Source organism: Ursus maritimus, unplaced genomic scaffold, assembly GCF_017311325.1.
Source record: "Ursus maritimus isolate PB19 unplaced genomic scaffold, ASM1731132v1 scaffold_2, whole genome shotgun sequence".
In the NCBI taxonomy this organism is placed as follows: Eukaryota; Metazoa; Chordata; class Mammalia; order Carnivora; family Ursidae; genus Ursus; species Ursus maritimus.
In genome coordinates, this window is record NW_024424452.1 from 100,273,790 (window position 1) to 100,299,031 (window position 25,242).

Here is a 25,242-nt window from a genome sequence, read left to right on the forward strand (position 1 = left end):
TCCCAATAGGACTGATAATAGGAAGAAGAAATATCAATTGTCAAAGCTAACAGGTTTTTGTACTTAGGAATGAAAGGGAAGGGTATATTATTACAGTAAGTCTAAACTAGGAATCCTATTCTTCTAACACTATCACAGTTAAACAATGTTTAAACTCAAGTAAAATGCTTGTCACATTCCTTTCAAAGAATGTTTACTTAACCTCTGGGGAAATTTTACTTTTAACTGTCCACAGGACGTTTCAAAATTTATAGGCAGCCAAACCAGTCTAGTTCATCGCAGAGCGGCTAGGGCGTGTCGTTGCCCGGTAGCGGTTCCATAATTAAGAATCTGTCAGTGTTTCCATTACCTGCAGGCATTCTTAGAGTTTGCAATTCTGTCATAAACATTCTTACAAGGCTGAAACTTCATATACAATGTCTCTGACCAAGAGCAATTCATTTAAAAAATATCTATATACTTTCAAATTATAGAAGTTCTCAAAAAAAAAACTCTACCAAATGAAAACACCTAATTTTAACATACTAAAAAATATCAAAAGAAGTTTTAATTTCTTGGTAATAATTTAAACTTCTGTTCGTTCCCTAGTTATTAACCTAGAAGTTAGCAGAAAATAAGATGTAAATCACCAACTTTTAATAAGCTAACATTTTTATGCTCATTATTTATTTATTTTTAATTAATTTTTAAAATCCAAGTATAATTAACATATAGTGTGTTATATTAGTTTCAGGTGTACAATATAGTGACTTAACAATTCTATATATTGCTCAGTGCTCATCACGATAAGTATACTCTTAATCCCCTTCATGAGTGAAATAACTCATCCCATCACTCACTAATGTTCATTAATTATTAATGCTAATACTGTGACCCATAATTCTAAGTACACCAAGTTTGTATCTGTTTATAATAAAATATAATAAGAAACCAGTATTATAAAATCTAAAGGGATTTATAAATCACCCTCTGATGAATTTGCAGTTCTGGTCTGAATTTTTGGGAGGCTTATGTTACTCCAGGTTAGCTTAAGTACCCCAAACCCTTCTGTCCAATTTCCCCCGAGGGCCATCTTTAACTCATTTTGGAGAACCCAACACTGTTTTGAAGTCCTCAAGAAAAATCACCTGAAGATATCACTATCTGTTAATTGGTATTAAATCGGAAATATTATTATCTCTATATTCCAAGATTTAATCTTACTTAGTATATAGAAGCACCCAATAATACGAGTTGCCATTTATTCAACACCTATCCACTGTAGTGGGAGTTCTACATACTTTTTTTTTTTTTTAAAGATTTATTTATTTGACAGAGATAGAGACAGCCAGCTAGAGAGGGAACACAAGCAGGGGGAGTGGGAGAGGAAGAAGCAGGCTCATAGCGGAGGAGCCTGATGTGGGGCTCGATCCCATAACGCCGGGATCACGCCCTGAGCCGTAGGCAGACACTTAACAACTGCGCCACCCAGGCGCCCCTGGAGTTCTACATACTTGATCTCTAATCTTTACAATTACTTCACAACATCATCATCATCCCATGGTGGTCATAGTAGAAGTAGCAGGAGAAGCAATTGTTTTTATATATGACCTCCCTTAAACTTAGCAACAGGGTCTTTAGAATAGGTATGTATTACTGTCTCCATCTTATAGAAAACTGAAGCCTAAAGATGTGATGTCACTTGCCCATGGCTACACTCGGCATAACTCACTCAATTATACATTGGAAACTAATGCAATACTGTATGGTAACTGTACTGGAATTAAAATAAAAAACTTAATAAAAAAAGTTAGAACCCAGGACTCTGACATGAGCCTGTGACTTTTTTATTACAGTACATTGTAGGGGATACAGATATGTATCCTATGCTCAAGGAACTCAGAATTTGTTTAAAGGACATGTTTTGTATTTCTTTCAGCTTGAAATACCCAGCTGTTATGTATATAACATATAAGATAACATGTATTGGTTATTAGTTCTTGGCTGTTTCTTACTGTAGCTTAGTTACCATGTAGCAAATAGAACAGAAGTAATAGGAGGGAGAAGTCTCTTTAAAGTAGTTCCATCTCTTTGAAATTTTATAAATGAGTTTAAAATAAGCATGTTCAAAATCAAGAAGGGCCTGAAAAGGTCTGGAAACCCAAATGGATTCTGAGCTGCAGCTGAAGATGATAAAGTGGAAAAAAAAATGATTTAACCAGGAAGATTCTGTTCTTTCATATGCAACAGAGAGGCAATATGGCACAGCGGTCAAGAAAATCAGGACCTTTAGAGTCACTCAAACCTGGATTTGAGTGCCAGCTCTTCCTTTATCAGCTCTGTGAGTTTGGACAACTTAACCTCTTTAAATCCCCAGCCTCTTCATCTGTAAAAGGTGGGTAACGACAGCACTAACCTCATTGTTCTGTAAGAACTACATGAAATAATACTTAGCATGCACTCGGTCAGTGTTCTTGACAATGATGATGGTTCTGTTGGATGGACGAATGCCACCGACTCTTACATCCTGAAAATTCCCAAATCCCTCCTCCCAAGTTCTAGACGTGAACATATACACTTGGATGCTCCCTGGGTATCTCAAACTCATCATGTTCAAAAATAAACTCATCTGACCCTCCGCCTCAGGGAACACCACCTTCCTTCAGCCACTCACCCTTGTTAGACTGGGATTCACCCCCCCCCAAGTCCTTTATCACCCTCAACCCCACAGCTAACCAAGTCCTTATTGATTCTTCTTCTTGAATATGTATAAAACCGGACTTCCCTCTCCAGTCCTTCTGCCTGACCCAATTTTGGGTCTCTATCAACTGTTCTTCTAGTTTCTTCAATTCCTGGTATTTGAGGACAGAGAGTATTTTTTATTCATCTTTGTATCCTCAAGACATAGCAGACAGTAGTCTTGTTTCAAAACCAAATGAAGAAGTATTTATTTAAAAAGAAGTCTTTGTTTAAAAACCAAACTAAGCAGCTAAATTGGTTCCAAGACCAAGGCCTTTCTATTATACCATTCTGCCCCTCTGTTATCTAAGCATCTGACGTCTAAACAGAACTAGTCTTTCCTTGAAAAGCATCTATTCACCGTGGAAGTCTTTTCTGCTTTTAGTTAATAAGCAGCATTATATACAGAAGTTCTCAATCACCCTGATTTATTCTTCTGTGGTGCTCAAACTAACTTGACAGCATTTAAAGTTCTATAACTTGCAATAAAATATCATAGAATATGCCAAGTTCTTGAAAAAGGTAATTTAAAAGTAATAAACACTATTCATTTTTATAGGAAATTAAATTTATGCTATTCTAAGTCGCTCTTAAGACTTATCTGGTGAGATGCTGACCATTTTTGTTCCTATTCTAACTGACTGATAAACAATTTAATGCCCCAAGTGCTGTAATTTAATCAGTAACATACTATTTCTCTTATATTACTGGGTTCCCTGCACAGACATATCCATTATGACAATAGATAGTTCTTTTAAAATAAGGAAATGATACATATACATACACCCATAACAAAAAAAAAACAATAACAAAATGTCTTTACCTCCTTCTAGAAAAGGAAGAAACTGGTGCATTTGTAATGTCAGGTTCCCATTCATCTTCAGGATCACAAAAGACATCTTCACTCTTGTTACTGTTATTGCTCTAAGAAAAATAAAATATATGGTTTCTATTAATTTGGGTTAAAAAATGTTTAGCAACTGGGGTGCCTGGGTGGTTCAGTCGGTTAGGCGTCCAACTCTTCATTTCAGGTCAGGTCATGATCTCAGGGGCCTGGGATTGAGCCCTGCACTGGGCTCTGTGTTCAGCAGGGAGTCTGCTTGAGGATTCTCTCTCTCCTTCTCCCTGTGCCCCTCCCCCCACTTGCACGCTAATAAATAAATCTTAAAAATACTGCATTCCTGACAAAACAAAAAATCAAGCACATGATGCTAGAAATTGTATTGAAAGAGCTCTACTAATGGAAGCACAGAAATCATTAAATGATTCAAAAACATAAACTTGGGATTTAGAAGACAGTAAAAACCAAAAGGATAAATCCTGGGGTGCCTGGGTGGCTTAGTCATTAAGTATCTGCCTTCAGCTCAGGGCCTGATCCCAGGGTCCTGAGATAGAGCCCCGCATTGGGCTCTCTGCTCCACTGGGAGCCTGCTTCTTCCACTCCCACTCCCCCTGCTTGTGTTCCCTCTCTCGCTAGCTGTCTCTCTCTCTGTCGAATAAATAAATAAAATCTTTAAAAAAAAAAAAAGATAAATCCTCAGTAGAAAAATAAAAGAATAATCTGACAACATTAAGATTCAATCATTCCCTGGTTGAATATATTAATCATGATAATAATCTGAATTTTTAAGTATTTAAAGTAATATTAATTAAAGTTCAAGCAAAATACTATATATAGAGAGAGCTTGATCCAGAAATAGTATAATTATATAGAAAAATAATCAAAGACTATTTCATCAACAGTTGAAATATACATTTTAATGTATATGACAAGGCAAGAATGATCAAATGACTTCAATACAGTTTTTTTGTGCTCTAATTACAAAAGCAATCCACATTCATTGTAGGAAATTTGGAAATTATTAATATGTATAAACATACAAAAATGTAATCACTGACAAACCCATCGTTTAGAGATAAACAATGTGAGTTCCTTTCAGTCTTTTGGATTTCCTGTTATGAATAATATACCTTGCATTCTTGGAATTAACCCTACTTGATCATGGTATAAGTATTCTTTGAGTATACCTTTGGGTTTGATTTACTAACTTTTTTTTTTAAAGATTTATGTATTTATTGGTGAGAGAGAGAGAAAGAGAGAGAGAGAGAGAGAGAGAGAGAGAACATGCAGGGGGGAGGGGCAAAGAGAGAGGGAGAGAGAATCCTAAGCAGACTCTGCTGAGAGCAGAGCTTGATCTCACAACCTTGAGATCAGGAGCTGAGCCAAAACAGAGAGTTGGATGCTTCACCAACTGTACCACCCAGGCACCCCGATTTACTGACATTTTTTTCAGGATTTTTATAGCTATGTTCATATGAAGGTTATTAGTTTGTAATTTTCTTCTGAATCATCTTTTCAGTTTTTGTGGGTTTTGTTTGGTTTAATTTTAATCGGTTATTCTAGCATCATAACTATGACACTTTCTATCCTTTGCTATGTGCCAGAAGAGTTGAAACACAATCATATTTATCTGTTCTTTTTTATTTATTTATTTATTTTAAGTAAGTTCTACACCCAAAATGGGGCTTGAACTCGACCCTGAGATCAATCGTCTCATGCTCTACCGACTGAGCCAGCCAGGCACCTCTGTTCTTTGGTGGTTTAAAAAAGTTTCCCCATAAAACTGATTAGGACCAGGCACCTTTCCTTTACAGTTTTTTTTTTTTTCTTGTTAAGACCAATTTGTTGACAAACTTTTCAATTTATCGCATGGTTATTCACCCATTAGGTTAACTTTCATAATTGATCTTTTTCTAGAAAGTCTTTTTTCTCTAGAAAATTATCAAATTTATTAGTGTAAAGTTTTACATGTAAAATAATTTTTAAATGCTCTTGTTATCTTTGTATAAATGCCATTGCCCATTCTGAAAATCATATGTTTCATCTTTTTAAAGAACCAGAGCTTGAGTTTAATTTCTAATTTATTAATTATTGCTTTAATTTGTAATCATTCCTTCATTTGCTTTCCTTTGTTTTATTTTGTTATTTTCTAGATTAACGATTTAGTTTTTTTTCATTTTTCCATTACACGAATCAAACATTATGGATATAATTTGGCAGCATCCTGTAAGTTTTTACATATAATATCTCCATTACTGTTATTATCTAAGTAGTACAGAATATAATTCCATATAGAGTCACATTATTTAAAGGTGAGATATTTAACAAATGGTAGCAACAATTTAATACCTATTGCACCTATTTATTAAATGCTTTAGGGATACTAAGATAATCATATGGAGGAAAAATTACCTTTACATCCATACCTCTCACAATATACTATAACAAATGTTTACAAAAAATTAAAAGTAAACAGAGAAACGGACAATATTTCAGTAGCAGCATCTCCAGATTAATAGATAGATTCAAATACACCAGATTTAAAATGTCTATATAACAAAATAAAACCAAGAAAAAAGTCAATGTAATTGGGAAAAAAATTATTATAAATATAAAATAAAGGTTTACTATCAAGATATGTTAGAACTTTTATAGACATATTAGTTCATTACCCATATTTCAAATGTGTGAGTAAAATTCAAAGAACATGAGCACATACTTTACCTATAAGGAAACAAAGAGTCAAATCCTCAGATTCACTAAGTATTAATAACATAAATTAAAACAAACTGGTAGCATTGGTAAATGGCAATATTTCCGACAAGTGATTGTTATTGAGCATCAAAATGTAATTAAAAAATTATATTTTGGGGTACCATTTTAGAAAAGAGAAAACAAGGAAATTAGATATTAAAAACCAATATGTGCAGGGATATTTTTAGTTCTATTAAAATAGAAAACAATTGGTAACACCAAAAAGCACAGCTTTTTGGGAAATGTAATTAGGTAAAAATGTACAGTATAGGTATTGAAGATAATTACAAATGATGTAAAGTGCTTTATGTCTATCAAATTTCTTCTTCTCTTAAGCTTAAATGTAAAATTTTGAAAACACACAATTATAACTGGGAACAGATTTAGCACTAAGTTTCTCTATTACACGTATAACTATATTAAAATAAATTGATAAAACCCCATCTACAGGCAAAAGTAAAGTAAACATACATAATTGTTAATATTGGTTGGTTTGGATAATATAAATCGCCTTTTCCTTTATTTGCCAAATTTTCTTTACTAAGAACACATCACTTGCACATTTTTTTATTTCAAAAATTTATAGATTTTAATAATATTCCAAACCTCGTAAAGTTCTTTCATTGCTGCAAGCTTAGATTCAAACTTTTCCAGACTCCAGAAAGTTGAGATCCCTAGTTGTAGGTTACGAACCCGAACAGAAGTGTCAGAACCACTTCCTTTATCTGATACATCATGTCTGAAAGAAAAACCAAAGAAAAATGCTTATCCTAAAACACACATACCCATTTATAAGAGTTTTCTGAATTAAAATAACTTTCATAAAAATTCGGTCCACTAATTCTTTCCAATGTTAAGCATTTTTATTACAGTAAAAAATCATGTCTAATATATACTATATAAAAATAGCTTCTTATATAAAATTTTAAAAATCAAATTCTAATTAGGTATATTTCTTTCCGAACATGTAATACTAGTAAGTTTGCAACTCAAAAGATTAGTAAATTCCTAAAACACCTAAAATTATTCTGCTTATAAAATAAGTACATTTTATAAACATCCTTAATATAGTTAGTATGGTATGTTAATTGTTGAAAGTCTTTTACTCCAGAGTGAGCTGTGAAAGGGGAGTCCAAATGTGACACTGGGAATTCTGATACTATTCTCTCCTAGACAGGCGATATAGATACTATGTCTTTGCAGAAACTAAATTTAGAAAGTAATCATATGAAGGTCAGTTAGTTTAAAACAAAGAATTACTTTATAATTAGGCTAAAAAATTGCTCACCTGCCAAAAACATAACATTTTTTAAATTTGCTGCTGATGGCATTGGCTTCTTGAATCATCATTGAGAGCTTCATGGAGCTCCAATTGGTCTGAACTAGTAGAAAACACACAGAGAAGATTCAAAAAACATATATGAGCCCTGACTTATATCACTAGGCAGAACAACTCCTGAAAAAAAAAATACTGATTTTAAATAAATGGTTTTAACTATTGCAGAAAATAAGGGCAATATTTGAGTAACTTTTCCTCAAGCCTGAAATAAAATATTCTTCATAGAAAATGATGTCTTTCACCTGTGGAGACACAGCAAAAGACTGAAAATGATATAGAAAGTTGATAAAGGATTTTGTAAGAGAGGAAATGCCAAAGAAAATGCTTTGTCTTCTAAAATCTTTAAAGTCTTTTTCTGATTTATTTTTTCTTAATTTAATTTAATTTTTCCTAATTTAATTTAATTTTTAAAAATTTTTTAATTTTTCTTAATATCTAATTTGTTTAAAGTATTGGGTAAAGCATACTACAGCCTTACTTATATAGAACCACAATCCTTTTTTATTTTGCCTGAAAAACCAAACAAACAAACAAACATATATTTCAGAATATCAAAACAAAAAAGGGAAATAATTTAGGCCATAATTCCATTTTCCTAATTTAAAATTAAGATTTTATTATTTTATCATAAATATTTTCTATATCAAACTTATCACCAATCATCCATTAGAACACTTTTTTGAAAGGGAAAAATTCATTATACACACGGTAAAAAAATCAAGTATTCATTGTTTGGTCCCCTTTTTAGGCTCTAAGAAGAATAAAAAGATGTATTAATAAATGTATTTATTTACCTCTTATAACAGATATAACAAGCATTAATAGTTTCAGATTTATTTGAAAAGAGAAGTTATAGAAAGTATACAATGCAACTACCAAGTATCCTTGCTAAAAAATTGAATCTGAATCTGACAGGCCTGAAGAAATGGCTGCCATCTTGGGGGAATATAGGGGCCGAGGAATCTGTTGAGCAACACCATGGAGATACAAAAGCAAGATCCAGAATTTGGGAAACCACAGGATAAATAATCTGATTTCTTTAATAAGCATATTACAAGAGGAAAGAGAGAGAAAAGAAAAGCAAATTTACAGATTAAGAGACTTAAAAAGAGGCACCTGGGTGGCTCAGTCCATTAAGGATCCCACTCTTGGTTTTGCCTCAGGTTGTGATCTCATGGGTCATGGGATCTGTGCTTTGGGCTCTGCTCTCAGCAGGGAGTCAGCCTGGGCATTTTCTCCCCCTGCCCCTCCCCCCACCCACGTGTGCTCTTGCTCTAAAATCAATCAATCAATCAATCAATCTTTTATTTTTTTTTAATGGGGGCACCTTGCTGTCTCAGTAGGTAGAGCATGTGACTCTCAATCTCAGGGTTGTGAGTTCAAGCCCCACATTGGACATGCAGTCTACTTAATAAAAATGAAAAATAAATATAAATAAAAGAGACTTAGGGGCCCCTGGGTGACTCAGTCAATTGAGCATGTCTGACTCTTGATTTCAACTCAGGTTGTGATCTCAGGGTCCTGAGATCTAGTCATAGGTCAGGCTCTGTGTTCAGCTCGGAGTCTGCTTGAGATTCTCTTTCTCCGTCTACCCCACCCCCTGCCCCCACTCACACAGGCACTCTCTCTCCCTCTCTCTCTAAAAAAAATAAATAAATCTTTAAAAATAATAATAATTAAAATAAAATAAGACTTAACAAGGCATATCTACCAAACACAATGTGCGAATCATGTTGTTACCCTGATTCAAACAAATAAGATAGAAAAAAAATTTGACACAATTCAGGAAATATGAATGTAGACTAAAAATCTGATGAGTGTAAGAAATTATTATTAATATTTTTAGGTTTGATAACAATATCATGGTTATGCTTAAAGAGTGGCAGAGAGAGAAATAGAGAGTCCTTATCTAATACAGAGATACATAGTGAAGTATTTACAGATCAAATGATACGATGTCTCGGAGTTACTTCACAGCAGTCCAGGGAGGCAAGGGGGCTGAGTACAGCCAGAACAAGACGGAACATGCGTTAGAAATGGCTGAAGTTGGATGATAAGTATATAAGAGTCTGTTGTACTAATCTCTCTACTTTTATAGTTTATTTGAAATTTTCCATAAGAAAAAGTCATTAAAAACATGTCATGTTCTAGGGGTGACTGGGTGGCTCAGTCGTTAAGCGTCTGCCTTCGAATCAAGTGTGATCCCAGGGTCCTGGGATCGAGCCCCACATGGGGTTCCCTGCTCTGCCGGGAGCCTGCTTCTTCCTCTCCCGCTGTCCCTGCTTGTGTTCCCTCTCTCGCTGGCTGTCTCTCTCTCTGTCAAATAAATTAATAAAATCTATAAATAAATAAATAAATACATGTCATGTTCTATACAGCAATGTAGAAAATAGCATCCAAGAGAAAAAGAAGATGAAGTACCTAATGACTTAGTCCAACCTAGACGTAAGACCTAAAAAAATGAGCATAAGATTGCATTTTATTTTTTTTTTATTTTTATTTTTTTTAAAGATTTTATTTATTTGACAGAGATAGAGACAGCCAGTGAGAGAGGGAACACAAGCAGGGGGAGTGGGAGAGGAAGAAGCAGGCTCATAGCAGAAGAGCCTGATGTGGGGCTCGATCCCAGATCGCCGGGATCACGCCCTGAGCCGAAGGCAGGCGCTTAACCGCTGTGCCACCCAGGCGCCCCATAAGATTGCATTTTAAAAAACATGTTACACATTAAAGCAACACTTGAAATTTTACTATTTGCTTATGTAACTAAAATATTCTAAAAACTGAATATTCTGAAACAATCATGCATACAAATTTATTTAGATGCAAAAAGGTCAGCAACATCCAGAATAAACCATTTTTAATATACAAAGGCAACCAACTCTAACATTTTAGTAATTGTATCATATGAAATAACATATATAACTTTAGCAAATTTCTGCTAAAATCATCATATACTCACTTAAAAAAGTTTTATCTCTATTATTTTGATTTTGCTGCAGTATTTGTACTTCTTTAGCTATTTTCTGCTTCTCAGTTTCTAAAGCTTCTAGAATTCTTGCATGGCGGATGCTGTGGTCTTCTAAAGCCTAATTGATATTCATTCACAGAGACCCATACATGAAAATATACAAAGAGAGAAATTATAATTGATAATGGTAACACAGTATAATTAAACCTCATTTCATAGTATGCATTTTATTAAGCATACAAATTTTACATGTTTCACTAAGTATAAAAAGCCTTTCTTTAAAAATCAATTTATAAAATATCTTTATTAAATTTGATCCCATAACAAAGTCATCAGGAATTTTTGATGACATAAATCAATCTTATTCTTCCCCTTGATAGGAAGTAAAAAAAAAAAAAAAAAAGACCTTTATGAAAAAAAAAAGGAGAGAGAAAAAACTGCTCAAAAGAGCCCACATTCAAGAACATTTGTTGACCAAATAAAGTTAAGTTTAAAAGATACCACAAAAACCTTATTTGCCACAAATAGACCTTATAACAACCCAGTAATTACTACTGTTTTCAAGATTTAAACAGCTCTGTTTTTTCTTCTAAAACTCCCTCAGGTGGTCCACTAGCTACTTTGTGTCCTAGAATTGACTAGCTACATATTATGACCATATTATAGTATCAGAACTTTGGGGTTACTAGAGGAATTTTCTTCTACCCACACTCTTACTATAAAACTTGGAAAAAAGAAAAATGAAATTGTTACTCGAGGATAAAACTTTGAGGTTAAGATACAAGGAATCAAAGAGGAGATGAAAACAGTGCTGCTCAAACTTTAGTATTTATCAAAATCCCATGCAAGACTTGTTAAATAGATCTGGGCCCTACTTCCAGAGTTTCTGATTTAGGAGTTCTGGGGCCTAAAACCGCACTTCTGACAGTAATGCTGATGTTGCTGGACTAAAGACCATACTTTAACGACCGCTAATATAAGGAGAATGAATACCCAAAAATGTTGATAAAAAGGTAACTGAAGATATTAAAATACTGACAGTTCAGTCTTTGGAACTTGATTAATGTGAGTCAGATCCTGAAAGATGTCTCTGCCCTTACTGAGATGACAAAAGTTTCAGGGCCTGAGCTCATATGACTGGGGTAATGAACGCCCTATTTTAAGTTCTCTTAGGAGTCACTCAGGCAAGTAGCCTGCTGGCCACACTTTCTATGAATGGATAATGCTTCATTCTGACATGAGGATGAGACCCAGTACGAGAGCTGTGCCTTTCTTCCTTCTACAATTATGCTCTAGCATGATTTCATTCATTTACATTATTTGGCCTGAAGGATCACAGGACAGTTGTGGAGGCATAAAAAGGGAAAACTGTAATGGAGCCAGCTCAAAATAAGAGCTCTGTCCCTTTCAAAATGTTTGTGTGATGATGTCCGAGTAGAGCTGTGAGCATTACCAGGTTGTAGGCTTTCAGGCAAGAAGAGCCCTTCTCATTAAAAAAAAAAAAAAAAATCAAATCAAATCAAATGATCTCAACCCACCCAAAAGAAGAAAAAAAAACAAAACAAAACAAGAAGAAGTAGGGCCCTTCTCATCAGGAGACCCAGATTCAGCCAGCTTTCTCCTCGTAAGTTCTTACAAAAAAAAAAAGAAAGAAAGAAAAAGAAAAATCCAGCTGTTGCTCAGAATAGAGCCAACTATTTACAAAATGAAATTACCTGTTTTGTAGCCAAAGTCTCCATTTCTAATCGCTTTTTGTTGACATAGATTTCCTGTTCAAGTCGCTGTTTTGCCTTTTCTAATTCCTCAATTTTGTCATTAGCCTTTTGGTTATTTATTTCCTGCATTTTCTTCCTTTGAGCTTCTTCTTTCTTTAAAGAACAATAATAAAAAATAACGGGCAAAAACGCACAACGTTTTTTCAAAAACAATATTAAAAATGTACAAGAGTTCATTTCTTTCATCAATGTATAAGAAATAGACTCATCAATAGAAAAGTTGCCCTGTAGTTTTTTTACCTCATTAAGCTTGACTAATCTAACTCAAAATAAGCATCACTAGTCAAACCTTCTAGAGCACTCTCCTCTAAAATGGGTTGTGGGAATGCAAGATGACCAGGAAACCACAGACAGAGCCAAGGGCTCAAGTAGGTGGATGACAGAAGCTTCTCTATTTTTCTTCTTCTTCCAACACCTATTTGTCTACAACTCACTTGCTTTCTAAAGTGAAATTAAAGGAGGCCAAGACTCACTTGGCTTTGACTCTCTGATCTTTGATATTCCCCCAGTTTCCTTCTAGGGATATACTCAGTTTTACAGGCAATACATTACTTAGGGTGCACGAGCAGGGAAGGAAAAAAAACAATTCTGCCTTTTACCAGTTCTGCTTCTAGTGCTTTTATTTTGCTTTCATACGCAGCTTTTTGAGAAGACAGCTCTTGCTGAGCCATTTCTTTTGCAATTTGGATTCCTTGCATCATTTCTTCCTTTGCTTTCAATTGTGCCTCTTTTATTTCTGCTTCAAGTCTACAAAGTAGCAAAATATTTACAGGATACATTGTCAAGAATCCTTTATATACTATAGTAGTTCTTAATCACATTAATATGTTTTCATTAAACAAAAATTTAAAACTCAACATTTAATTTCTGACACTCTGTCAACAGTGTTCTTAAATTTTTATTGCTTTTAGCATGGTTTACGCAAAATATAAAAGGATGAAAATTTGCTTATTTCTTAGTTACTATAGCAGATACCTGATATTTAAGTAAATGTATTTTTCTAATCTTTTTTTTTTTTAAGATTGTATCTATTTATTTGAGATAGAGCAAAGAAAGAGGCAAGCAGGGCAGAGGGGCAGAGAGAGGGAGAAGCAGGCTCCCCTCAGAGCAGGAAGACCAATGGGAGGCCCGATCCTAGGACAATGAAATCCTGACCTGAACGAAAGGCAGATGCTCAACCAACTGAGCCATCCAGGCGCCCCTGTATTTTCTAATCTTAAAGAAAATAAGTTATATAAAATCACGATGTCATAGTGAACACTGCAGTAAACATTACCGTTAACATTACAGAAAACACAAAGCATACAGATGCCCGCACATGTGTGTGCACATGCAGGCACACAGGTAGGGGCTGAGGGAGAGGGTGAGAGAATGTCAGGTAGACTCCAACTGAGCCAGAGCCTAACGCGGGGCTCAATCTTATAACCCTGAGGTCATGACCTGAGCTGAAATCAAGAGTTGGACGCTTAACCAATTAAGCCACCCAATACCCACCAAAATAAGGGTATTTTATGTTTAACAATGGTTAGAACCAAAATTGTATTTCATGTATCAGTAACTTTTAATTCATGTTTAGGTCATAGGTTAGGGAAAATATTGAAATAACTCTAAAAATGTAATGAGAGCTGATAAAATAGATTGTATATTTTCAACCACCTATAATAATTTGACATTTTGTTAAGTCAAAACATTAAATTAGCTTTGTCATCTTTCAATATATAAGGGAAAAGCATCAAGGAGTATAAAAAACTAAAAGCTTCTTTCTTCTCAATAAAATCAATGCTCTAGGGATGCCTGGGTGGCTTAGTCAGTTAAGCATCTGCTTCTGCTCAGGTCATGATCCCCGGGTCCTGGGATCGAGCCCCATGTCAGGCTCCCTGCTTGGTGGTGAGTCTGCTTCTCCCTCTCCCTCTGTGATCCCTTTCCTTCCTGCTTGTGCTCTCTCTTGCTATCTCTATCACTGTCTCTGTCTTTCCCTCTCTCAATAAAATCTTTAATAAAAATAAAAACAAAATCAATGCTTTAGCAACTACACTGTATAGAAATCTCCATCCCTAATTTCACTGAAAAAAGAATATCAAAAGAAAGAAGGCTAGTGTTGATGGGGGGGGGGGAGGACAACAAGAAGAGGTAGAATGGGGAGTCACAGTTTAATGGGGACAGAGTTTCAATTTGGGATGATGAAAAAAGTTCTGGAGATGAATAGTTTGATGGTTGTACACACTGTCAATACACTCAATGCCATTGAAATGTATATTTTAAAATGGTTAAAATGGTGAATTTATATTACATACATTGTACCACAATTTTTTAAAAAAGAGCAAAAGCAAGTTCAGACTTTTTAAAAGATAAAGTAGGATTAGCCCAATCCATAGTCATTCTGATTCCTCCTCCCTTCCTCCTTTTTGGTCGTCAAACATGGTTGATTCTTTCTCCTTAAAACTCTCTCCAACCCAACCACACTGTACTTCTCTTACTTCAACATCTCTGAGTGGCATTTGCAAGCTATGCTTGCTCTGCCTCTAGTCCATTCTCCAGACTTGGGTCAGGGTGAGCTTTAAAGCTGTGGTTCTGTCAGGTCTATCTCTTGTCCGCCTAAAATTTTTAATGATTCCATATCCTTTAAGATAAAGTCCTAACTCTCTAGTATTTTATTTATGTATACTTTATCAGTTAGTTTACAAAGATATTGCTTAAATCAGAAATCCTACGATATGGCATGAGCTAAAAATGGGGCAAAGAAAACAAAAAGGTTACACTCCCCTGTTTCACTGGCTAACTTCTAATGGCCTCTTGGGACTCCATTCCAAGGGATGTCTTCTCGTCCTCTAGAAAACTTTGCTGATTCCTGGTCAGGACTAGGAGTCACCCCTCACTCCATAAACGGCACACAGTGCAGAACTCTGTCATGGCACCCTGTCGCAACCATGTGTCAGCCCCATGAGATGATAAATTCTTCTGGTATAGTAGCTAAATTTCAGTTATTCTTTGTATTTCTAGTAGAGTGACAGATACATAATATCTGCTCAATAAATGTCTGCTAAATGAATGAATGTACCAAGAGAAAAGATCAGGTCACTAGAAACTAGCACCCAAAGAATTAACTGCCAGAGACTAGCACAATATGATTAACTCTCTCTTGCAGACCTCTCTCATACTCTTACTATTTATATCAACAAGAATACTTACTGTGACCTCTGTGCCATGAGCAACTCATTTTTTGCAAATTCAAAGTCTTTTGGACCCTCACTTGTAAGGGTATCTCTACCAGATGGTCTTTTTCCTTTCTGGACTTCTACCGGATGATTAAATCTAAAATAATGATCTCCACCTAGAATCACCCGATCACCCTAAAACACACAAAAAATTTACTACTTGAGGTGAGTCTAACCAAAAACTTACATAGGACAAATAATTAAGCTCAGCAATTCAATATAGTCTAAGATTAGTAATAATAAACATAAAAATCATAGCAACTAACATTTATTAAATACTTTCTATATGCCAATCACTGTGTTAAACAATTTACATATACGTGATCTCACAACAACCCAGTGAGATAATACTATTGTCTCAACTTGAGGAACAAGAAAGTTAAAGAGCACAGAGTTTAATAAAAACAATAAGCATTCACTGAGCTTACAATTTGCAGACATTGTGTTAAGAACTATAGATGAATTATTTCACTTAACCCTCCCCTGCCCCTGAAAGGTAGGATATATATGAAGTGACCAACTGTCTCGGTTTGCCTGCAACAGACTGGTTTACGCTTATTCTCCCAATGTAATTTTTTTTTAAGTTTTATTTATTTAAGTAAACTCTACACCCAACGTGGGGCTCAAACTCAGGACCCCAAGATCAAGAGTGGTATGCTTCGCATGCTCTTCCAACTGAGCCACCCAGGTGCCTGTCTCCCAACATAATTATTAAAAATGCTCTCGGGCACCTGGGTGGCTCAGTTGGTTAAGTGACTGCCTTCAGCTCAGGTCATGATCCTGGAGTCCCAGGATTGAGTCCTGCATTGGGCTCCCTGCCTTCCCCCCTCTCATGCTCGCTCTTTAATAAATAAATAAATAAATAAATAAATAAATAAATAAATAAAATCTTTAAAAATAAATAAATAAAAATAAAAATGCTCTCAACAGTGTCCCGACTTTGGTGATATACAATCACCCTAATTAAATAACTTTTTCCAAAAGTCACATAGCAAATAACCAGGGCTTACTTCCAAAGCCCAGCTCTTTACTGGACACATAATGGTGCTGTCAGTGGGGAGCTCTTCAGGTACTGGTTTAGAGTGATATAACTTTTATCTTTGCACAAATGAAGGCAATTAATGAATTAATAGAAAAGTGAATTTTAGAACTGGAAAGTCCTCAATCTAGTTCACAACCTTATCTTACAGAGGAGAAAACTGGGACTCACATAAATTAAACAACTTGCCCAAAGTCAAACCACTTATTAGATTTTAGCACTAACTGACTTACATGATGTAGTACTGTGGATTCCAAAATGTGCTTTCCATTTATATATGTTTTTGCTTCTCCAACTGGGATGATACTCACAATCCCATCAAAATTTTTTATCGTACTGTTAAGATAAGAAGTATATTGTTATAATTACAGGATAGAGGAAAAACAAAAAGGCAATACAAGATAATCCTGCCTGGGTTATTCCTTTGGTGTTAAGATTCATATCAATTTGTGACAAAAATAATGTAAAATTCTTTTATTTTCCTCCAACTACATTTTGAAGTTTTGGCAAAAAAAAACCTGAGCAATTCCATCCATCAGTAGTGGGAAGAATTTTCATTGTATGTATTTTAACTATAACTACTTAAAAAAAATACCAACCCTCTCCCCAAAAATAAAATAAAATGAAATAAATTCAAGGAAAAAACATTAGAAAACTGACAATGGTTACATATGAATGAAACACTATTAAGTGTTTTATTTTTTAGTTACTGGTTTTATGTATGAGTTTTAATGATGAAGAGAATAACAAACATTTTCCTGTCATGAAAAGTAGGGTAATACAGAAGGAAAAGCATGGAGATAAAAACACACTCCTTAGTCATCTAACTAACTAGACCCTGACACTATGGAAAATCAGCTATAAATGCTACATATTCCTTTGAGTCTTTTTATTTAGAGAATAGGAAAGACACTCCAAAGTCCAATTCATCTTTAGATTAACTTGACAGAGAGGGAAAACCTGCAGCAAAAGCTGAGTCCCAACCCAAAACCTCTAACTGTTGATTAGGCTCCAAGATCTATAATTAAAGAGTAACAGTTTAGTTATAGCACCTAGAGAAAAGAATCTGGAAGGAATAGCTACCCCTCGGCAGTATGTCCCTCCCACCAGTCTAGTGTCTTAACCAGGTAAAGGTTTCAACAAGATCGACTTGTTCTGATTCCTTCTCTCTCCTAGGTCTGTCAACATTCCTTGGCCTGTCATTCTGAAACCTACACAATCTGGCTTCACCACCAACATTCTTTATCCACCACTATCTCCCCATAAGAACCACATCTTACTCTTAATCACCTACATCAGTACCCTGAGTTTGCCTTGACATCAGCTTCTCTCTTTTGAGTCATTTCTCCAAAATAGGAAGGATGTTATCTTTCTCATCCTTCAAGGCCCAACTTAAATGCTAGAAGCTTATCTTTTGGGCTCAAGCTAGAAGTGGATTTTACTTCTAAGTATTAAGAATGCAAGTCCCATGTAACATTAATATACACTGATATGTACCGGAGCTCTTTTATTCATTAAGCCCCTGTGTGCTAGACAGGTCTCGTCAATGAAGACAGACATGAAACCAATGCTCACGAAGTTCATGGTATAGTGAGTAAGGCAACAGTGATGAGTGTACTAAAACAGGAAATAGAGTGCCAGGCAAGCAGGGGACTTCCTAATCCCCTACTGGACTCCTAACACTTTGGGATTATGTTATGTATCTTTGCCACTGGTGTAAATAATACTACACTTATTTGTTACAGAAAACAGTTAACTAATAGAATAACAAAAGGACCTGAAGAAAAGGAGATGAGCATACCAGATATAAAGACATTATAAAGCTCAAATAATTAAGACTATGGAGTATTAGTGAGAAGAAAAAGACTTTGTTTTTGGAAATTTTTTATATGAACACTTCAGATCACAAAAGAAGCAATATACTATTTAATATATGATACTGGCAGAATTGGTTATTCACATGAGAAATAAACGAATTCAGACCTCTACTTTGCACCAAACAAAAAATTCCAGACAACTTAAGGGCTTAAAGGTGAAAACAAAACTTCAAAACATCTAGAAGAAAAGTTAGAAGAACACCTCTATGACCTCAATGTGGAAAGGATTTCTTAAACAAGACCACAGTTGTTGTAAGGGAAAAAGATTGATGCTATCTACAACAACAATAAAACAAAGAGCTTTGATCCATCATAAGGCACCAAAAGAGAGTGAAAAGATAAGCCACACACTGGAAAAAAGATACCTGCAACACATAAAACATAGGGTTGGCAATCAGAATATATAAAGAATTCTTATAAATTACTAAGAAAAAACAATCCAACTGAAACATGGACAAAAGACCTGAACAGGAAGTCATAGAAGAGCAAACTAAATAACCAATAAATACATGAAGAGATTATTAGTCAGAGAAATGCAAAATGAATCCACAATGAGATACCATATCATGTCCACTAGATGGGCATAAATTGAAGTCTGCCAGTACCAAGTGTTGACAAGGATGTGGCGTAATATATACTCTCAATGCCAGTGGAAGTAAAAATTCATAACCATTTTGGAAAACTGCGAAATTACCAAGTTGAATAAGAACATACCCTACAATCTAATATCTCAAGTATTTTTAGATATAATTTAAGAGTGTTTCCCAAATTTTAAAAATTATTATTATAGCATAATTAGAAAATCACAATATATACAGAGCAGATTGTGGTAAATAGAAAGTTAGACATGACTAGTCTGGTAGGTTAGGCCTCTCAATTTCCTACTGGCTAGCCCTTCAGAGCTCATATCTCAGTTTATCATCTGGGAAATTCACTCTAGAGACACTCTTCACATTTGTACCAAGAGATATATATAAGAATATGCATAGCAATATTGTGATAGCAAAAAATGAGAAACAACCTAAATGTCTATCAACAAAAGAGAGAGATTATTATAATAGTAAAGGTAGATAAATGCACACAGTAAGATACTTCACAGCAGTAAAAATAAAAGAACATCAAAATGAATGAATCTTGAAAACACAACATGGAGCCAAAGCGGTTTGCATATACAACCATCCCGACAATATGTATACAATCATTCAATTCATATGAACAAAGTTCACGTGAAACAAAAAATTTTAAATTTGACCATCCAACCAAAAATCCTGCCATATAAGATGGATAGAAGTTTAATTTCATGCCAATGATTATAATTCCAAGAAACGAAATGATCCCTCAACCAACAGATCACATACACCAAAACAGAAATAGAGAGCTTACGCTGTACCTCAAACCGACAGTAATTAACCTAACTTCCTTACAAAACACTCAAAATGTCTCTTTTTCCTGGATAAAGAATGCATTTGAAGAATTATACCAAAGAAACCGTATACATGAATGCCTCATGTGAAGGAAACCACACAGATCAAGATACGGAAGACTACTAAAAAAATGACCAGGAGCCTTTTTATTTTTAGAAGGATAACATACCAATGATCATCAGCAATCAGCACCCCAGATAATTGAATATCGTGGCTGGAGTTTGGTTTATACTTTCCGACTGTCGTCGTTCCCTCTTTTATCATATATAACAGCATCTCTGATAGCTGAGGATCTTCATTGAGATTGACGAGGTTTGGCAAATGGTTGTCCATTTGAAATGTAATTCCTGCTTTCTAGTGGAAGTCAGAAAATAAATGAACCTTAACAAAGAGCAGCAAATTATTAAATCCACCTAAAATAAATGGTCAACGTTAAACATTAAAATCACTGCATGTGAAGTCTCAATAAAGGTTTCTTAGAATATTTCTTTCATGATTTCCCCGGGACTGTTACCATCACACTTAGACTTTTAGAGTTATGTTGGCCTTTCTTTGACCTTCACCAACCTGAGCCCCCTCATGCATCCATCCGTCACCTCAAACTGTGCCCTTTCTTAGTGACTGATTGTCTTCAGAATGGATCAACTCCTTTTGTTGCATCTTTACTGCCCTTACCTTAGTTCAGACCCTTATTACCTCATACTTGAACCACTGCGGCAGCCGCCTGATTGCCTTGCCAACAATTTCTCCTGTTTTCAGTTCATCTTACATCCTATACCAAATCAATTCTCCTGAAAGGGTATTCCCAAAATGTCAACTCCCCGGTCAAACATTCTCAATCACTTCCCACTTCCTACAAGATAAAACTCAAATTACTTAGCCTGAAAATCAATAAACTAACCATAACATATCCTGCCCACTGCGTCTCCTTATGACCATGTACAAATGCTGCTCCAAAATCACTGATCCACACACCTTCTTCTGAGGACACCTTACGCTTTTGCACCTTTGCTCTCATACAATTTTCCTTTCCTAGAATGCACTCTTCCTTTTTTCTACCTATCCAAATTTTACCCAGGCTCTAAATCTTCAAAACTCAAATCTCACCTCTTCTATGAGGCTGGACTCACCACTCCCAAGGAATATTCCCCCCTCCTCTCAATTCTTCTAGTACTTTGCCTACCAGTCATTTGAAATATTTCCTTTACTGCCAATACCTTTGCCCTTGACCCACGCTCTCCAATCTCTTTCAGAACCTCCTTCCATTAAGGAGTTTGATTCCTATAAGAAAGTTTAAGTGTCTTCCATCCTTTAAAGAAACAAAACCAAAATGAAAGAAACAAAACTTCCCCACGATCTCACAGCCCCTTTCTCTGACTTTTCACTCAAGGTTTTCAGAGTTTACATGTATGGCCCTATTTCCTTAGTCACTCCTCAACCCACTGTCATCTGACTTCTTTCACCACCATGATGACTTCATAATTTCACAATGCAATGCACACATTTCAGAAACCTGGGCATCATTCTTGACTTTTCCATTTCTCTCAATATCCTCACATATCCAAAAACACCCTCTGAGCCTATCAGTTTTACCTCCTTTCTATCTCTTGAATCCAACTCCTCCACTAGCCATCCCCACTGCCACTGCCTTACTCCAGCTCTCACCACCTCTTGCCTTCACCATGGCAACAGCCTCCTAGATGAGTAACCTTCCCAGCCAGCATCAGTCTTTCCTCCCTCAAGTCCACCATTACCGGAAGAATCTATTTAAAACCCAAGTCTGTCCGTGTCACTTCCTTTACATTTCAAAGGTTCAGTGGCTCCCAGTCACCTAAATTCAAGTTCCTCACCATGTCATGATCTGAATCCTGCATCTCTCTCCAGTCCAATCTCTGTCACCACCATTAATATACAAGTTCTGAATTCTGTGGACATCCAAGCTGTGTTGTCCCTCCATGCTTCTGAACATGGGATTCATTGCTTAGAAGTCTTGACTTTGGTAGCCTAACAAAATCTTGCTTAGTTGTCCCTTTCTCTTAGGAGTCCTCCTTAATAACCATCCTCATCAAAGTTAATTACTCCCTCCTATCTTCTGCTTCTCTTCCTTTTACATGCTTTTCATTGCCTTAGGTTGAACCATACGACACTCCCAGTGTTCAACCATTTCTTACCTAAAAAATGGCAGCATCATATGGTTCAACCTAGTCAAGTCACACTGCATTTCAGTCATCTATTTACAGTATAAACCTCCCTTTACATAAACCTCCCTCTTGGAGGGCCAAAACTACATTTTATTCGTCTTGGCACCCCCCCCCCATGCCTGGCACAGAAAAAACATTTAATATTTATTGAACCAAAGTGAATGGAATTAGATGGTTTATTTATATTTTAACTTTCTAACATAGCTATGAGCTCTAAGTATATCAGAATCTTTTTTTTTAAAGATTTTATTTATTTATTTGACAGAGATAGAGACAGCTAGTGTGAGAGGGAACACAAGCAGGGGGAGTGGGAGAGGAAGAAGCAGGCTCATAGCAGAGGAGCCTGATGTGGGGCTCGATCCCAGAATGCCAGGATCACGCCCTGAGCCGAAGGCAGATGCTTAACAACTGAGCCACCCAGGAGCCCCTAGGTATATCAGAATCTTTTTTTTTTTTTTTAAAGATTTTATTTATTTATTCAACAGAGATAGAGACAGCCAGCGAGAGAGGGAACACAAGCAGGGGGAGTGGGAGAGGAAGAAGCAGGCTCATAGCAGAGGAGCCTGATGTGGGGCTCGATCCCATAATGCCAGGATCATGCCCTGAGCCGAAGGCAGACACTTAACCACTGTGCCACCCAGGCGCCCCGGTATATCAGAATCTTGATCTTGACACTTCTTTGTACTATTTCTCTTTATGGCATTGCTTGGTATAGAGTCAGTATGCAATGAGTATTTGAGAAATTAGATTTACATATGTACTGTCATCTTTATTTAATTTTCAAATTAGTTTAGAGAGTTGAAATGATACCTGTAACTCCTTTGTTTCTTGAAGTTTTCTTCTTTCAGCTTGTTCAAATTTTTCTTTCCACACTCTTTCCAAAGACAAACAAAATAATAGAGTTAAAAATATCCAGATGCATAAGATTAAGAATTAAAGACCATCAATAAAGATTAGGAAACCACTTAGGAATATTTATAATATGATAGTCTGGGAATGGACCGTTCTATTCATACAGAAAGTACGAAAACAGAGCCACAGATCCCTCCTAAACTCCTCCCTCTCCACCAATCCCAGCCCCAACAGTCTAATGATTCCAGGCAACACACTGACATCTAAAATATTGACTATATTCCACCTTTGCATTTCTGCCATGTCTCTCTCCTGTTGATGCAGTTTCATTCTTAAGGATGTTATTTCTTGCCGGCACAGCCTATATCGTTCAGGGTCAATATTTCGACTGTTTCTTTGAGCAGCTTTTAGCTTTTCAATTTCTGCTTTCAATTCTAAATATTCATTTTAAAAAATGCACAATTAATAACATTTGATATATAATAATTACCACAGTAGGCACAGTCCTCCAATCTTATTTCGAGTTTTAAATATTACTAAAGATTATTTACAGAAATCAATTTTACTTTACTTACATTACTTATACATTTCTACTTCACCTTAACCTGAAAAAGTGCTCCCATCTTAATGAATTTCCCCCCTCATAAGTAATATGGTCATATAATGTATTGTCCAAAGTAGGACACTTTTGAGAAGCGCTGTTAATCACGTTGATGCAGCAGACATAAGCCAGAACTGTCCCAAGGCAAACCTTACTCATAAAGACATGTTGGATAAAAAATCAAAGATTTTTCAAGCTGGAGTTCAGAGTACTTCTTTTTAATGAAAATAGCCCTATTTGTGAAAGAGAGGGGAATCCAAAAGGGAGAAGATGGACTGTAATACAGCAAATTCATTCTTCTCTGGCCTGCTTCTCTGAAGTAAACATTTACCCTCTGCTGCTCACAGGGCCAGAGGACAAAGGACCATGAAACGATGGTAGTTCCACATAAGCAAAGCGAAAACTGCACAAATCAAGGTTCCTTACAGGTACTCAAGTCCATCCTAAGCAAGTGATCCCCAAGAAATACACAGAAAGTAGTACTGAGCATAAATGAAGTTAGGCCTATGCTAGAAACTCAAGCCTTCAGATCACTATCCTTTACATCAACGAACTAAGCCAGAATAGAGCTGATAAACAGAATGACAATGGAGGAAAGGTCATAAGAGGAAAAGTAATAAATCACAGTATTGCTATTCTGCTGCACACATCTGACTCAGTCTATAAGATTATTTTTCTATGCTTGCCATTTCCCCTTTACCCACTCTCTATTTTCTGTCTTTTTCTGCTTGTTTTCCCCTTACTAATTCTCTTTCCCATCATCCTTCCATCTCTCTTCCCGCATCATTGTAGAATGATGACTAGTATCTATTATAAGTAGGTATGAAAGAAAAATCTTTAATTTTCTTAAGTTGCGTATTTTCATGACTGAGATTAATATTTGAGATTTAACTGTTACAAAATAATTAAATGTTTAGAAAAATCTTCACCTCTAATCAACTTAGCATTCATATCTTCATTTACTTTGGCGATATTGACTATCATTCGGGCTTGGCTGGCATATCTCAGTGTGCTTAATGTTTCTTCAATGTTGTTGGCAGCGGGACTGATGGTAGCAATCATTGCAGTTTTTGAATTTCCACCCAGACTTTCTTTTAACAGCCTTCAAGGAAAATAAGTTATAATTAGACTATGTTTCTACAACAACCTAATAGCAGTAATTATGTAGAAAGCACAAAACAAACTAATAGGGTATATGATACAGGATTATACTGTTCACTCACATACCATTCAGGACTTTTTACTTTTATTTTTTTTAAGTAAGCTCTACACCCAATGTGGGGCTTGAACTCATGATCCTGAGATCAGGAGTCACATGCTCTATGGACTGAGCCGGCCATGAGCAACACCATTCAGAACTTTTATGGTATTTGTAGTTATTTTTAGATCTCATGAACATTTTGTTTTATCTTATACTTTTTATATTGTTTCATGAAACAGTAACTGGTACAAAGATTTAAAATATGGTTAACCATCAAATATTTAGTAAGATACCACTCCCCATGCCCCAGACTAGACTGTGAGCCACTTCAGGAAAGAAACTACGTGGGTTGGTCATCTATGTATTCCCAGTGCTACCACAACCTTTAGGAACAGGTGCTCAATAAATATTGAAAATGATGAATGGGCATATAAACA

At 35.6% G+C, this 25,242-nt stretch overlaps 1 protein-coding gene across 1 annotated transcript in view; it reads right to left on the minus strand.

The window, feature by feature from the left end:
• Nucleotides 1–25,242, minus strand: part of KIF14 (kinesin family member 14) — a 53,662-nt gene that overhangs the window by 17,744 nt on the left and 10,676 nt on the right. The window contains exons 11-22 of the mRNA XM_040636424.1: nucleotides 24,534–24,706; nucleotides 23,290–23,437; nucleotides 22,962–23,025; nucleotides 20,120–20,304; nucleotides 16,883–16,985; nucleotides 15,585–15,745; nucleotides 12,995–13,142; nucleotides 12,336–12,488; nucleotides 10,612–10,738; nucleotides 7,602–7,695; nucleotides 6,920–7,052; nucleotides 3,542–3,642 (exon numbers count right to left, since the gene is read on the minus strand). Of these exons, the coding sequence (XP_040492358.1) occupies nucleotides 3,542–3,642; nucleotides 6,920–7,052; nucleotides 7,602–7,695; nucleotides 10,612–10,738; nucleotides 12,336–12,488; nucleotides 12,995–13,142; nucleotides 15,585–15,745; nucleotides 16,883–16,985; nucleotides 20,120–20,304; nucleotides 22,962–23,025; nucleotides 23,290–23,437; nucleotides 24,534–24,706 (1,590 nt within the window). The remainder of the gene's footprint in view (nucleotides 1–3,541; nucleotides 3,643–6,919; nucleotides 7,053–7,601; nucleotides 7,696–10,611; nucleotides 10,739–12,335; nucleotides 12,489–12,994; nucleotides 13,143–15,584; nucleotides 15,746–16,882; nucleotides 16,986–20,119; nucleotides 20,305–22,961; nucleotides 23,026–23,289; nucleotides 23,438–24,533; nucleotides 24,707–25,242) is intronic.